Source organism: Scatophagus argus, chromosome 2 (assembly GCF_020382885.2).
Source record: "Scatophagus argus isolate fScaArg1 chromosome 2, fScaArg1.pri, whole genome shotgun sequence".
Classification (NCBI taxonomy): domain Eukaryota; kingdom Metazoa; phylum Chordata; class Actinopteri; family Scatophagidae; genus Scatophagus; species Scatophagus argus.
In genome coordinates, this window is record NC_058494.1 from 16,144,497 (window position 1) to 16,161,607 (window position 17,111).

General features: G+C 41.6%; 1 protein-coding gene across 7 annotated transcripts in view; it reads left to right on the forward strand.

The window, feature by feature from the left end:
* apbb2b (amyloid beta (A4) precursor protein-binding, family B, member 2b) overlaps positions 1–16,733 on the forward strand; it is a 43,621-nt gene extending 26,888 nt beyond the window's left edge. For 6 of the 7 annotated variants that reach the window (XM_046413925.1, XM_046413960.1, XM_046413950.1 and 3 more), the window contains 10 exons: positions 680–765; positions 1,161–1,221; positions 3,374–3,520; positions 4,057–4,184; positions 7,893–8,007; positions 9,389–9,476; positions 10,678–10,761; positions 10,934–11,049; positions 11,646–11,825; positions 12,845–16,733. In XM_046413925.1, coding sequence (XP_046269881.1) covers positions 680–765; positions 1,161–1,221; positions 3,374–3,520; positions 4,057–4,184; positions 7,893–8,007; positions 9,389–9,476; positions 10,678–10,761; positions 10,934–11,049; positions 11,646–11,825; positions 12,845–13,015 — 1,176 coding nt within the window. In that variant the 3' untranslated portion in view covers positions 13,016–16,733. The remainder of the gene's footprint in view (positions 1–679; positions 766–1,160; positions 1,222–3,373; positions 3,521–4,056; positions 4,185–7,892; positions 8,008–9,388; positions 9,477–10,677; positions 10,762–10,933; positions 11,050–11,645; positions 11,826–12,844) is intronic. The other variant, XM_046413956.1, reaches the window with a different exon arrangement.
* The last annotated feature ends 378 nt before the right edge of the window (positions 16,734–17,111 follow it).

A 17,111-nucleotide genomic window follows, 5' to 3' on the forward strand; every position in this document is an offset into this window, starting at 1 on the left:
ACTTGGATGCATGCTGGCACACTGTGTGGAATTAAAATATTTACATGTGGTTTGTGCCAGGGTTGTGTCTTTCAAGCCCTTCTCCCACATGCCCTGTTACACAGGACTCTTCATGGCAGTTATACACATTAGTATCGTGTTGACATGAGCCCATGTATCCATTTTCCATTCCCAGGAAAAGTGTGCGATTCTTTCAGATTACATGTACTATTTGATGGTCTTAAACAGAGTAAACACTTACGTCATAAAGAGACTGTGGAGTTTTATTTGTTAGTATGAAGTTACAGTATTTGAGAGAACTGCATTCACAAGGTATGTTGAAGCTATTTGAATTTGATATCCTCTTGCATTAAGAAAAGGCTATCCAATTAAATCTGGATTGCTTTCAACTGCATTACCTAGCAACTATTAAGTACCTAAAAATAAAACCATGTTTACGGAACAACTAGGCTTTTGTCTGTCTAGAGCTGTTTGGTCCTGTGGGATCAGAGATTTTATTCATTTAGGGGACCTCTGTGTGTGTGAATGACCACTGTTCAATCTAGACAATTTTACCACACAATATTACAGATTACATGTGTGAAAGGGGCTTTCAGGTTGGTTGCATTTTGTGCCAAAGATGTGGAGTTTCTTTTGGCACCATTTTACACACTCTGATGATTTCACCTGTGTACACCAGGACCTGCAGGCAGCCACGGTGAACCCTGACCCCAGTTTGAAGGAGTTTGAGGGTGCCACACTTCGCTACGCATCACTTAAGCTAAGGTGAAATACCTGGACAGACACTCAAACAGACACAAATATCAAACTTCTTTTGTGCATGAACCTTTGCAAGTCATCGTAGTTGCTTTTTCTTATCAGACGTATTTTTGCTTTGTCTTGGTGCTCAGCTACGTCTCTGTCTGTCACTCACCACTGATTTTGTCTCCTTAGTTTCCCTAATCTTGTGCTTAATCACTGTTCGAGTTCAATTAGGTCAGATAAACAGGAAGTAAGTTATTCTACTCAGGAAATGCTCCAATGTTCTCTATTAGTGTAATGACTGACTGTAGCCTTCACTCGCAGGACAGAAGTTGTGTTGGTAGATCAGCTAATACTCTCATTGATATTAATGGCACACTGCCAATTGTATCTTGCATTTATTTTTAACCTTTTTTTAGGAACCGTCCAACAGTGGAAGAAGAGGAGTCTAGCAGTGTCAACAGTGACCCAGAATCAAAGGTAAGAAGCCTTTTTCTAAACATGTCTTCAGTTCAAAGCCTTCATGGTGCATATCTGTCTTTGTACTCTGTGGTCTGCAGCTTTGTAATATATCTGTTTAGATATTTTAAGACGGTAGATTTCTAAATTTCTAAACTAAATGTTTTAAAGTTTTGTTTTAGAAACCATGTGTCAAATGAACAGCCTTTTACAGCGTGTAAAAAACCATAAACATGTTAAATGTAAATGTGGCTTTTTGCAGAATCTAAAGTTGCTGACTCCAGACTTGTGTTTATGTGTTATTTCACTCATCATCATCATCATCATCATCATCATCATCAGTCAACATTCTCATCACTTATGGCTTTTTGCATCGATGCTGTGTGTATGTTTTAGTCTGTTATTGTTCAAAGCATGTTTGTTTACTGCTGGTGTTTATGTTGAGCCCTGTGGATGTCTGTGCTCTCATCTGAGTCATCTGAGTGAAGAGATACCTAAACGATACTGCCCCCAAGTGATGAGACCAGGAAGTACAGTACAGTGCTGGACCATGATGCATTAATTACCAAGACCTCTTTAACATTCAAAGCTAAGATTTAAATGAGACGTTTAAAGTTTTCAGTGGAGGCTCAATAAAACTTATTACTCAGCAGAATACCATCACCATTTTGCTGATACTGTTACTAGCAAATGTCAGCGTTAGGTATAAATTAATTAAGAATCCAAGGTGTGTATGAGGCATTGTCGCGGATGGCTGAAAAGATCTAAAGCATTGCAGATCAGAGTTGAAAGCCAACAGTCTGCTTGTTGACGTGGTGCTGATTTGGCTGTCTAGTGTCTGTTTTCCTCTGGGTGTTTGTCTGGCAGAAATTCACAATCCTTAGCAAGTGACACTGTGATGAATACCAGACACAAACACAGCCCTACAGTCGGGGCATCTGGTCCAGTAGCACATTCTGACACACACACACACACACACACACGTACTTCCAACAATAGCAGATTGCAGTATCAAGATTGGATCTCACCCTTCCTACATACAAGAGAGTTAATATAAAGTTTCTTTCTTTTCATGTGGTGAAAACTGACGAAATAACTGCTGTACACACATCTGCTATGCAAACAAACATACCTTAAAATATTCAAATCAAAGTCACTCCTCATAGTTTTAAGCTATTGGTTGGGTGTTACAGTTTGTGTGTCATGTAGCTGCTCCCACCCGCTGGTCTGGATGACACATCTTCCTCCAGACTCCTGGCAACATGAAGATATATGGGGATTACTTTGTGTATGCATGTCTGCACACGTGCATGAATCCATGTGTATTGTCTGTATGTGCAAGAGACAGAATGAGGCAGACGCTAGTCAACACCACTCAGCCTCACGTCAGCAGGATAAACATCCTCACATTGATGACATCCTGTTACAGTCTGTCCTGCTGTGAAATACTTTAAAAATACTTGTGACATCCGTGAAACAGCACTTTGTCAAATACAAATACTTAACGCATGTACTGTATGTGCACATCTCACTCATGATCACTCACTGATCCACACATCTCCCAACAGACTACAATGCTACTTTTAGTTAGGGACTTTCTCTGTCACCTCTAATAGCCATGACCAGAGGCATTATGTTTTCAGGTTGTCCGTAGGTCCGTCCATACGTACGTCAGTGTGTCTGTACATCCGATTACCAAGATTGAAACATTTCAGGAGGGCCTTGAGGGAATTTCTTCAAATCTGGATCTGCTTTGGTGCCAGATTGAAGATGTGTGCGAGTCATCATGTTTTAGGATTTGTAGCTTATTTGCAGCTGCATCCATATTTGAAGCATTGTGCTCCATCACAAGCTCATTAGTTATTGTGATTTCGAGCTTCATGAAATTGTTGTTACACCACGCGATGAAGCCGTCTGTCAGTCACTACATATATTGTGAGAGTCTGGACAGACATCTGTTTATCTATGTTTTCGTCTTTGCAGAGTTTACCCACAGAATCCTGCCAGTTCAAACGGCCGGCATTTAAAGTCAAGCCAAAAAGATGACCTTGACGACTTATTAGAGCATAAAACAAATACCTCCTGGTCTGTGTGCAAAAAGTGGTGACATGTCTCTAAATAATGTACTTTGTATGTAACAATATCCTCACTTGTGTGCCTGTGTGTCACCCAGTGTTTTGCAGTGCGCTCTCTGGGATGGGTAGAGATGGCTGAGGAGGACTTAGCTCCTGGAAAGAGCAGTGTTGCTGTTAACAACTGCATTCGACAGCTGTCCTACTGCAAGAATGACATCCGAGACACTGTCGGCATCTGGGGAGAGGTGAGAAAGAGAGTGCAGTCGTACAGTATATATGTGTGTTAATGTGTTTTGGCTTGCATGGAAAATAAAGGAGGAGTAATTGTTGCAAATAAAGGATTTGCTAGTAGAAAGTCAGGAAGATGAAAAAGAACAGTCTTTTGAAATGTGGGTCAAAAGATGGAGGGAGGAGCAGAAGAGGGAAGAAAGAGAAGAAAGTAGAGCGATGTTAGAGAAAGTCTTTCCCTCTGCAGTCGTTGTGTTTAATGTGAAGCGACAGAGCAGAGAAAGAGAGGACTTCATCCCTTTTTCAGTAACCTTTCATCTCACACCACCTCTTTTTTTTTTTAAGGTTTGATAATTTATTTAGAGACACACACACACTTGCATCCACACACAGGCAATTCACTTCATTGGCAAGTGAAAGAAAGCACTTGACCTTTTAAAATATTACTCTTTTGTACCCCCTTTAGCTTCAGGAAATAAGTATTGCATGCTTGTGTGATGAGATCTGAAGAATTTGTGTGTGCTTGTGTACGTGTGTGTCTTTGTTTGCTCAGGGGAAGGACATGTACCTGCTGCTGGAAAACAATATGTTGAACCTGGTCGACCCCATGGACCGCAGTGTGCTTCACTCTCAGCCAATAGCAAGTATCCGGGTCTGGGGCGTTGGCCGAGACAATGGCAGGTTTGTCACTGTGGCAACCATGTTGCTTTTTTTTCCACATAAAAACTTACTAATACCGTTTTGTGTGACTTCATGACGCGCTAAATCATCTTTAATATTTCTTTAGTGTAAGTATTTTAAGAAATTCTACTGTCGTTAACTGCTCGTCTGAGCTCAGTGAGGCTTCTGTTGTCTAGGTTTAGGTTTTTGAATATTTTAATTGACAGATTAGTCACCAGTCTAAATAAAGTCAATGGTGCGTCTCACACACACACACTCAGTAAAGGGTCAAGCTAACAATTGAGAGCAGCAGACAGGCAGTGGTGGTGGTGACAGGCAGAGGAGAGGAGTTAATGATTGATGTTGAAGTGATGCTAATGAAAGATTAATTCATCAGCACAAAGGTTAGGATGGAAGAGAGGCTTTATTCTCTTTCACCACAAATCCCCACCTGAGTGATCTGTCCCTCACTTTCACCTCAGCTGAGCTCAGCACAGCGAAAAAAAGAGGCAAAGTCGCACAAAGCAGTAGGCTGTCTCTGGTCTGGGCGGCTCTAAGGTTTCATATGCCTGAAGTTCTAGGTAAACGCAAATGTGCTTCACAGCATATATGAAGGTTAATATGAAACTTCATTAATTATCAAACACAGTGCGGTAATGCTTCTCAGCGACCAGTGAAGGGCGCTCTGCACTGCCGCTGAATGTGTGAGGAGAAACCGAATGTAGGTTATCAGGCACAGGCGGCTGATGTGGACCAGAGAGGTCGGTAGCTGTTGTATTATTTGAGTTGGCACAAGCATCTCTCCCACACACACACACACACACACAGGCATGAATGCACTCAGGAAAAGAGGGAAAGCTAAAAGCTCTTGGCATATGCCGAACTGCAGAATTCTGTTGCCTCACGCACACACGCAGACCTGCAGCAGTGCAGCTTGCCGTGTATTTATGACATAAGACTACCCTGTCAGATAAAACTAACGCATGCTTTCCGGATGCTTAGCCTTTATTTCTACCTTCCACATCTACATATAGCAGAGAGTTGGAGCAGTGGGAATACCTCGGCTGCAGCAGAGGGAGGAGGAGGAGGAGGAGGAGAGATGGTTAAAGGGAGTAGGAGGAGGAGGGGGGGTTTGGCTGTAGAGAGGGGAGTGAAGCTGCCAGAGGGGGAGGTTTGGTTAGTGCTCGCTGGGTGTGGAGCGGACAGGTTGAGGAGTGAGTGTATGTGTGTGTGCGCGCATGCCTGCAGCATCACCAGGGATAGATGGTTTGGGTGTCTGAAGACAATCCCGTACTCAGGATTACCTGCCAAAACAGCAAAACAAACCACTGTGAGTATTTTTTTTTTTTTTTACCTCTTTTTGTTTTACTTTTAGAACCATCACTTGTGGGGTTTTATTTTTTATAAAGCAGCAGGAAAAGAAAGATAAGCTACAGACAAGAATGATCAGGCCTCACTGTAGGGGGATGTTGTTTAGCAGGTAGTTTGTTGGCTGATTTTTGCAGCCAGTGTGAGGTGTCACAATTTTCTGGGAATTGAGGGTAAAAATTCGAAGCATGTGTGGCGATTTGCTTTCTGGGTGGGTGGCCAAATGAGAGTGGCTGACTATAAATAGAATACATGACAAAATCTATTAATCTGGATCTGGTGTTTGTAAAAAAAAAAAAAAAAGAATTGGAGCTCTGAGGTACTTATAACTTGCGGCAGTTCTGGAGCAAAACATTAAACGTAAAACATTTTTCTTCTTTAGAGGAAATGTGCATCCAAAATTCCCTTCACATTTTCTATTTTAAATGTTTAATGTGTGCAGAAATACCAGTAGTTGAATTTGCTGTGTGTCTTTGTCCGTTTTATTTACTTATTGTTTGTTGAACTGTTTAAATGCATCATGGACGATGGTGTTGGAAACCTGACTGGAGCAGGGATTTTCCCTCTTATTGCTCTCCATCTGTGGCTCATACACTCACACGCTGTTCTACCCTTTGCGATAGACCCGAGTGGTTGTCTCAGTATAGGGATGGTACCCCAGTGCCCTCCCCCCACTACCACTTTTCCCCATGTGCCATGAAACATATTATCGCCATAGAGATTTCAGATTCCCACAGCAACCTTGACATTTTCAGGGGCATCGGCATGATGATAAGATTCTATTCGAAATGAGATATCACCCCATTTTCTCTTCCCTTTGTCTCTCCCTCTCCCACCCTTTCCTCTCACTTTTATCTTCTCTCTTCATGTGAGTGTTTTATTTTCCCCTCGTCTTTACGCTTTCGTCTTTATCATGATCGTTGTTGCAGTTCACTCCGAATTTCTTCTCAGTGTTTCACCGTTCTGTCGTTACATTTTTACTCTTCTGACTCTCCCTCTCTGTAACTTCTTTTTTTATGTGGCTTTTAGAAACTCCCAGTCTGTTTTTTTTTTTTTTATTTCGTTTAGAAACCACAAGACATCAGCAGCCAATTAAAACTAATTGCACCCATTCAAAACATATGCTCTGCTCTCCTTCTATTCTCCCCTTCTTTCGTTCCTTATTCAATTTCTATCATTTTTTTCTATTTTACCTTGAGTTTGAGTGTGCATAAGAATTACCTGCATTGCTGCTTTGACCTGTGCTGCACTCCGTCAGCCCCCACACACACGTGCATACACTGCTGTTTGAAAAGCGGTTCTGTTAGGGTGAAGAAGATGACAGACTGTGCCTTTGTGTTTGCCACCTCTTTGCCTCCCGTCCCCTCGCAGGGGTGTTTGGTACAATGGGGATCTCCTTTTTTCTGTTTCATCTACTAGCCTAACTGTCTTCCTTTCCTCCCTTGCTTCCTTGGACACAGAGAGAGGTAAACACATTCCTTCCTTTCATTCGTCCACCCCCCTACGATATCTCTCCATCATCTCTGTCATTCCTTATTGTTTAATTTCCTCTGCATCTCATGTTCAGAGTGGCTCTTGATGTACTGTGGCATTTTGTGTGTGTGCACACACACTCACAGATGTATGAAGTGAAGGTGACCTCCTCTGTCTTCCTGTGTCTACAAGCATTCCTTTTTAAGTGTATGCGCACACACACAAATAGGAATCTTTTGGGGAGAGCTTCCCCCTTAGGGCCTGGGCTCAGAAATGTTGTTAACCCTCCGGCCTGTTTTTTCTATTGCATGATATATTGAAGCACACAGCTTGAAGGAAGTTATTTAGACTGGTTTTATGTGCATTTCTGAATGACGTAAATCTGTGTGTGTGTGTCTTCTGTCCTGGTTTAATTTGATACAGCTGTATTTCTTCTTATTTTTCTTTCATTCCTCTCCCTCCATCTGCTTTATTTCTTCTTGTTGTCCCTTCTATTCAGCCAACTTATATTGGGTTCGGCTCCATTGGGCCCAGGGGGAAAGTTCCCCCCTGCTGTCACTCATTCAACTCCCTCTTGTTTCTCGCTGCTCTATTGATCTCTGGGGTCCATCGACCTGCACATGTGTGTATGTGTATGTATGTGTATATATGTGTGTGTGTGTCCTGTATTCATCAGACTTATAAAGGTCAGTTCATCTATCATCTGTCTCCAGGAGCTGTCAGTCTCTAAGCGCACACACACACACACAAATATACACATATTACTACTTCATTATCTGTCTGTCGTCAAGTGGTGCACAAAACTCGTCCCACAAACCCTCCTCTCATTTTCATCCGTGCTGGTTTTTGCTCTGTCTTCACTGATCCTATGATTTTCCTCTCTCACAGGGACTTTGCATATGTGGCGCGGGATAAAAACACCAGGATCCTGAAATGTCATGTGTTCCGCTGTGACACGCCAGCCAAAGCCATTGCCACCAGCCTGCATGAGATCTGCTCCCGGGTAAGTGGTTCAGTCCGGAGGAGGGACGAGAGACACAATGCCAAGTTTGAATTTGGCAAACCGACTCGGATGAAGATGAATCTGCTGGGAAAATGTAGTGCTGATGGTCATTATCACAATTCATATTACAAAGTGAAACTTCCAAAGCAAAAACAACACATTTATTCTTAACATTTACTCCTGCAGCACCTGCAGCTGTGGTGCTGTGTGAGAAAGTATATCATCCCGCAACACATTGAACTGCCCAACCTAAGAAGTGTTTCAGCAGTCCTCAAAAAGTCCAAAACAAGGTTAAACTCATCTAAACTGAAAGCCTGCAAAGTGTTCTTCTACCAAAACGTAGTTATCACAGAGTTTTTTTTGCACTGCATGCCCGCTCTTAGATGAATACAGATGAATGCAAACTGGATTAGAAGAAAAGCATTCAAACTGTGTTTTTATTCACTGAACTCCCTTGGAATTAATGGGATTTTTCTTTTGTCTTTGTCCCTATAAAACACATTTATAGCTGTAGAACTTTAATTCAATTTCAGAAAAGATCTTAAAATTCTTATTTATGTAGACTCATATTTTGGTATTGGAATCTGTTCTCTGTAGCATTTTAAAGCTTTTTTTTTTTTTTTACTAACTTCTGTTACCCACAGATACCTCATTATGACCACTCACTCAAACAAAGCGTGTTCCTGAAATGTAATTTGTTCAAAGAAAAAAAGGTGTAAAAAGAACCATTTATCCCTCTTCTCATCCTTCGTGATGGATGCTGAGTGTCCCACATTTTACAGTCATCCTATATTATAGAACATCCTGTCTGTTTAATACAGACTTTTCATACAAATATGGATAAATAAGGAGCTACAGAGAATTTGTCACAGCAGGGGTTGCTGAGATACAGAATTGCTGTGACAAACTCTCTGATTGAGGACATGTATAATTTATGTGTTGGGCTTCCAGACGTGTGTGTGAATGATTTTGACTGTTTTTGTCAGTCTGGGTCTGCATTTGTATATTGCACCCTGTGAGTTGCAGGATGAGTTTTTACCCTGTTTTGGAAAGAGGAGTGTGACCTGGTTAGTGTGACTGTGTGTCTATATCTTTGCTCCCCGGGTGAAGTGCACTGACAGCATGACAGTATCAGAGGTGAAACTGGTTTAGGTTTTCCTGAGCTCCTTTGTGTTGACGCTTTCATCTTTATTTCTCTGTCATCCTCTTTCATTTTCACATATTTTTGTCTTTGTGTCTTCACCCTCCTCTCCTGTGTCTTTTCTATGGTATACCAATGCTGCTCTGTTTCTACACACCATTTACAAACTGTGCTTCTGTGCTTTTGCTCCTCTCTCTCTCCCCCTCTCTCTCCCCCCCCCCCCTTTCCTCTCATCTCCAGATAATGACTGAGCGAAAGAATGCCAAAGCGATGGCAGGAGGTTCTTTCCAGGACAGGATGCAGGCAGGACTGGATCTCCCTTTACAAGGTAGGCTTCATTTATATAGTACCCCACTCTGTGTGTGTGTGTGTGTGTGTGTGTGTGTGTGAGAGAGAGAGAGAGAGAAAGAGAGAAAAAGAGGGAGAGATGTTGCAATTTAATTAATGAATAATTTTGGAGCTAGTAAGTTTTCTCCTCTCGGGGGGGGGAGAAACAAACTTAAGTAAAACCTACTTAACTGTTAACACTGTGTGTCCTTGGGCATTTCCTTCCTTTTTTAAATATTTTAAATCTTTTTGTTTACATTCATATGCCTTGTGCCCATGTATCTTGTTTGTGGCCGATTGCTGCACTTAACTGTGTGTTACTGCTGTCAGCTGTCAATCAGTAGAATAGCATCAAACTCTGACAGGAATGAGTATGAGTTGGGCCATCGGGTGCATGCACCTGCACAATGCAAATGAACCATTGCTCTATAGCTCTGCTGGGGGTCAAAAACTCCACAAGGTACCTTTTCAACAGTTTACAGTTTGTAAATTTAGGGTTTGGTGGTCCAGAACACCAGCATAATGTGCCAGAAGATGCAGATCGATCTCACATTTTTTGAGCAGCCAAACAAGAGGTGTCGTTTGTAGCGAGACCAACTTTCTTGTACTTTCCAGAAACAATGCAATGGACAGCAGTGATTTGAAGGCTAAAACATGAGGCGCAGCAACAGTCGGACAGACTGGCAAGAATCCTGACAACTTGTCAGATCAAACAGCTGCAGTGTTTGTCTGTGCTTAAAAAAGCACTGACATGAGAAAAAGGAGTTACAGAGTAAGGAAGTGGGATTGTTGTCCAGTGTGCCATTCCGAAGCAGCGTCTTCTTTAAAATGACAACATTCAACCCATGAGCCCATACAGCCCATGTTAACTTCCTTGAATCAGTAGGAGGAATAAAAACATATGTTTATAGCAAAGTGAATTATATTGTTGCCGCCGTCTGTTCAACCAAACAAACTTAACGACTAGAATCACTCAGCATCACCTTTATCACATTATTCAGTCAGTAGCCTTGCTAAGATCTCACACAGTACATGTAGAAGTGTTGTGACAGATAGCCGGCAAGATAATGGTCAGTATCCAAATGTTAACTGGCAGGCTACGGTGCACAATCCCTTTTAGATGTGCGTCGTTGGCTGTTTACATGTAATTAAGAGTATACTTTTCTGAGCCCTGATGTAATATATGTGTGACTTTTTCCCAGCAGAGTTCCCCACACCGAAGACAGAGCTGGTTCAGAAGTTTCAGGTTCTCTACCTTGGAATGATGCCTGTGGCCAGACCAATAGGTCAGTAAACACTCGTGCAATGTGCAATAAGATGCCAAGTACATGCTGGTGTTAATTTGTTGGGATGCTCATTAGCTGTGTCTTCAAGTACAGCTAGTTTTCCTGAGGTCCACAGAGACATTAATGTTCATAGTCTAACTTTGGGTGTGATTTAAAATTTTCTCTGCTCCAGGCATGGACATACTGAATGGAGCTATTGACAGTTTAGTTGGTTCTTCCAACAAAGAGGACTGGACTCCGGTAGCTCTCAATGTGGCAGATGCAACTGTCACCATCAGCAAAGATAAGGTCGGACACACGTTTTTCTTTGCAGAATTGCTGCCCCTAACTTCCCCTGCTTTTCTTCACTCTGTGCTTCCCTGTTTTCTGTATGGGAAAATAAAATATGAAAAAACTGAACCTGAACCTCTCAGCCTGAGAGGTTTGGAATTATGGGATTTATTGATGCAACCTCCTTCATAGCTAAAGTAAGCAACCACCATTTTTCTTAAAGCTGAAATCAACAATTTTCTGCACATTCCTTCATTCTGTGGCAGTGGAATTTAATTGGTGATAAATACAGCAGAGCATCCAAAGGCCATTGTTGGGGTTGTCCCATCCTTTTATTTAGAGAGCCTAGCTTATTTCTGAAAATTGCAAAAAAAATAAAATAATAACAATAATTTGCAGCTCACAGAGAACAGCTCCGCTCATGTTAAGTCTGCATGTTAAGTCTTAACAACATTCAGTCACACAGATCTTTGAAAATGTTATTTCTTCAGTGCTCTGTTTTTGTGATGTCTTCTCTTCCCTGTCCCAGAAATCCTAAAAATTCCATGTGTGTACCGTAAATGTCCATGACTTTCTGATTAATCTCACTTACGTACATGTATTTGTCTGACCAGGATGAAGAGGAAGTGCTAGTGGAGTGTCGTGTTCGTTTCCTGTCTTTCATGGGTGTTGGGCATGACGTGCACACGTTTGCATTTGTCATGGACGCTGGCGGCCATCGTTTTGACTGTCACGTCTTCTGGTGTGAGCCCAATGCTGGGAATGTGTCGGAGGCTGTACAGGCAGCCTGTATGGTGAGTCATCAAGGAGCAAATAAAAAAATAGAGCTGATAACACGACTCGTGCACACCAAGCCAACCCTGACTACGTTAGTTAAGAACTAAAGAAATCTATGGTTATGGTCTATGTTAGATTGTGGCAAATGGAGTGTGTGTAATCAGTTCTGTGAAGAAAATATAAGTGTTGCAAATTTTATTTAAACCAAGGTCATCATCACTTAAAGTGCAGAGAGGTATAGATATTTAGAGCCTCTCTTTCTGAAAGTGAAAGCCTGTTGTTTCATTTCAGTCTCGACAGATGATTGTTTTAGCCCATGTGTTTGATTCAGGTTGTAATGACATCCTCTGACAAAGTGCTATTATTGTACAACATGCATTCAGATCAAGAGAAGCCACCTAAAATGTCAAAATAAAGTGTTCAGCATCAAATATCTTTGACAGAAGACATCGTTGTAAGTTATCTTGTATAGATTTTCTGTTTGAAGTTAAGTGTTTTTTACGTTGTGTTACACATTGTTTACTGCCCTGCAGGAAACATTTTCAAAGACGACACATGTACATTGAATTAGTGAGCACAGCAAACCCATAATACCTGTCATAATGCATTTATTTTATCATTATAATGTCCATAATCACAACCCAGAATGCCCTCTGTGGTGTGTCTGTCTTGATGCAGCCCATTAGTGGAGATTACTCGTCTTCCTCTGCCCTCTCTGCTGTGTGAGTCACAAGATTAGTTGACTCCTGCCTGGGCTATTGATCACACATCAGAAGTTGAAATATATGGACACAAGTGCACGCGCACACACAGACACACACGCACGCACACACACACTAAAACTGATTCATGCTGACAAGAATCATCAGTCATTACTATTGATCACAGCTAGCAGCCTGCATCAGTCCAGCTTTCCTCCCTCTCTCACTCTCACACACACCTCCACAGTCATAAATACAGCAGTTCTCTATTATTTACAATGTCTCTCTCTCTCTCTGTCTCCCTTTCTTTCTTTGTCCCCTTCTGTTTCTTTCAGCTGCGGTATCAGAAGTGTTTGGTGGCTCGGCCCCCCTCCCAGAAGGCCTGCGGCTCGTCTCCCCCAGGTGACTCGGTGTCCCGTCGAGTCTCGACCAGCGTGAAGAGAGGCGTCCTGTCTCTCATCGACACCCTCAAACACAAGAGACCCGTCACAGAGTTGCCGCAGTAACCGCGGTTGAGTGCCACCAATCCCCTACCACAACCCCCAATCACCATGGTAACTAGTTGCATCGCTGCCAAAACCCGTCACCACCACAGGCCCAAGTAACCATGGAAACACAGCAAAGCCCCAGGGTTTGGGAAACCCTGTCACAGTTCCTTCGCTTTTTCTGGAGTAAAATTTGATTTTCACCTCAAGAGTTTATCAGCTCTTAAGAAACAACTCAAATCAGTTTCCCCAAAATGATTGAGTTGAAGAAAGACTCTAATTCCACATCAAGAAGGAACAAGCACAGAGAAACCCTTTGAATGATCATCTTCAAGGTGATGGTGTACATAGAAGTAACGCTCAACCCCCCTCAGCACAGAACAGGAGTGGGGAGACAAGAGCAAAAACTGAAGTAGGAAGTGCTCCTCCAAAGCACAGCACGTGTGATGAGTGAGCTCAATGCTGCCAAAACTGCTTATCTCACCATGCTCTAATTGTATTTGTGTCTGTGCCTGTGCTGCCAGCATGACCTTGCACACCTGGCCACGCCCCTCTCTCTTTTAGCTAGTTGTTCTGTTAGTCTGTAGTGCCACCCCCTCCCCCTCCCTCATTCTCATCATCCTCAGTAGACTGTGACGTGAAGTAAATTGAAGGAAATAATCATGAAAGCCATCATGTCTGATTTTCAAATCAGTATGTAACGAATGAAAGAAGGAAGCTGCTACGGACTAAAGAGATTCGGCCATCTGTCTGCACACGCTCACTCTCTAATCTGTTCAACTGATCCTGCATGAATTTTTGATACTGAAGGGGTGAGAAATCCGAAGCCACATTGTTATTTTTTTTTTTTTTACTTATTCATTAACTCTTTCTTTCTCGTCAGCTGTGCAAGAATCAGCCTGGAGGGTCTAAACGAGTGGTGACCATTCACCTGAAATAGTCTTCATGTACTTGGGGTTTACGTGTTGTTTTTATTCTTTTGTCATCCCTTGGAAAATGACAGATGATAGCCATAATGGAGGAGTAGATGCAGAGTGTTACCCCTCCTTCCGCTGCTCCTTTGCTCTCTGGAAAAAAGTACTAGACTGCTTCTCCAAACGTAAGGAGACATCAGCATGCTGCTGCTGCTGCTCTTTGATTCACATGCTGGAGGAAAATATGACTGATTATTCCTTTAAATACCACCTCAGTATCACTCCTCAGAGACTTCCTGTCCACCAATAAAAAGGGATTGGCGATGCAAGAATTGCTAGAGGAATCATGGGAAGAAGAAGAAGACTGGAGGAATTTGTTTTTGTCCTCGGGTATGGTGGCAATGATTTTGTCCACAGCTGAGATCTGAACTGTGAGCAGGTGAGGAGGAGAGAGACGGGTTTCACCTCCGGCCTCCGGACAGCCAACAGAGAGACACACTGACTCAAATTAATAGGACTTTCCTGGGCTGCTCTCTGTCTGTCTCCAGGGTTATGTTCATTTGAATGCGCCTTCTCTGTTTTTCATTGCCTGTTTCTGTGCTGTATGACTGTTTTCATCAGTGCCACAAGATCAATTTTGTTGTTGTTTTGTTTGTTTTCTTCAGTTTTTCTCACACAAATCTCAGTTCAACACTGCTAGCTCCTTATTATCACATATCTGATAAGCTTGTATGAGTGGTAATAACCAGTGAAAGCCTTTATTGCAACTAAATCACAAACACATTTTCCCCCTGGCAGGTCTTTTGGATGGAGGGCATCAGATTAATACTGAACCTCTGTAATTGACCTCTCCACTGAACAGTAATGGTCTGATCACATTTTGGGAATTGTATATACACATGGCCGCCCTGTCAAGCTTGGATTACTCCCTTGTGCAAGTGCGCTGTAGGAAAACCAATGCTGCATATGTGTCCAGTGTTGTTTACAAAACCAGTAGCACAAGAAAAAGTGTAGGGAATTGGTTAAACTGTGTGTTTTTCTTCTCTAGCATAAGTTGCAGTTGTTAGCATGCCAGGCTAACTAGCTTACTGTAGACCGCTAACAGTATTTGTGGGTTTACAAATTAGTTTAAGAGTAAACAACTTGGCTCTTAATAGCATATCCTTTGTGTAGTATTCCCCATTGTAACATGGATGCTACTGTTAGAGTTAAGGGAAATGTTAGCAGTTCTGTCCTGTTCTATATTGGTTTGAGAAAGTTAGCATCGATCAACACATTAGTTAGTCCTTTACCCAAAAGCCTAAACACATTCATTGTTAGAAAATGTGAACATTAAAGCATAAATCTAGAATCTGTCCTGGTTAAATTAAGTGACCGAACGGGGTTGTGTTACGTTATGTTATGTATACCAGGACTAAGTAGCTCCAACCCGCTAAGCAAAAACAGTTTTCTACATCGATCACCAATTGCTGTGGAGGCTAACAGAAACATATAGGTTGAGCTTCCGTCTTCTTACATGATTTTCAGTCATCATCTGCATTCAACACACCTTATACATGAAAAGTGACATTAAAAAATCAGCCAGAGAAAAGTTTACTCTACCACCTCATTGAACTATCATTAGCTTAATTAGCTAACCAATGAGCAGATTAAAATCTTCTCGCGACAGTTGTCACTTCATCTGCCGCAGTTGGTAGTCCCTGGTTATAGAAGTGAGAAGCTCCTTTTCTTTACTTCTGTGTGAAATCAAAGAACAGTTATTTCAAGGTTTCATGGTAAATCTGCCACCGTTTTCGCAAACTACATGTGGGTCATATGAGAAAGAAAAGCTTGACAGGCATAGCAACAGTAACTACAGGGGGCGTGGCTTAGCTAACGATGGAATTACATCTGCAGGTGCGTTTATCTCCATGTTTTGCTTTTGAACATGCATAGCTTGAAGGAACTGGGAGTGAAATTGAGATTCTGATGAGAAAATTCAGCCACATCACCTTCTTTTGTCACAAGGATGTCGAAATGTGAATGAAATGACAGAATATGTGTGTACATAATATCCATTTGATGTAACATTTGGCATTAATCATTGTTATAAGCTATGTTTTCATTTTGAATGTCTGTAGTTTTCTATTATTTTTCTTGTAATGAAATGCCTTTTTTGAGAACTCACCAAATGGCCAAAGTGTAAAATACTGATATAGGTCGTTGTAGATAAGGAAAATATGAGAGCAAATAATGAAAAAGAGAGGAGAGGTGATTGGAAATTTCCACAGTTGTCAATTTAGTTGATACTGAATTTAACTGAGCAAATATCTATGCATTCTTTTAATCTCGCGAAATGGAAAGTCGTAAAAAGCCTTGCATGCCCTTGGATGGTAGAAAGAACGACTGTATGTACTGAACAGAAATATTTTTTATTTTATTTATTCTATTTTATAAAGGTATATACTGATTTTATTAGTTGGGACATGTAAACTCTCTTGACTCTGTGTCATTGTCTCAGTCCCTGGTTAACTCACAAGGCTACAACAAGCTCCGCTTTGCAGAAAAAGGCAGATAAAGGAATATATCTTCACCTTGTACAGTGCATAGAGAGCTGGGAGTCCTCTGTTGGTCTGGACAGTTCACAGGAGTAAAAATGTGGAGGAGAAGGAAGATGGTGATGGTGACAGCAGTGGACTCCCAGCATCTCTGTCAAACTCACACATAAGCAACAACAAACATACATTTCCCACAGATGGATGTGTTGGCTTCCGTTTGCTGCTCACTGATTTGTACACTTTATCAATGTAACCAATTGTGAGAATAAACAGCATTATGAAATAGAACACCTGGCTTATCTGTGGGTGAATTATCATTTTTGTCTTTTTTTTGATAAATTGATTTATTGTTTCTTCCAGTGGTTCCTGGACAGACTTGAACTGAGGGTGTTGTGGCTCTGTGCCCCTTTGCAGTGTTGTTATACTTGTGACCTCTCAACACACTGATCTTTTCCTTCTCAGGATTGTTTAATTTGATTCGTTCTTAAGAGTAATAATGAGCTCATACAGCTCATCTTGCTGTAGCTCAAAGTAGGGAAAAAAATATTTAACCTTCTTGCTCCAACACTAATTATTTACAAACAGTATCTAAATGCTAAAAAGCTAAAGGGATATCTTTTACAATGATGCAGAAACAAACTCCTGAATCTTGACTTTTTTTCTTAT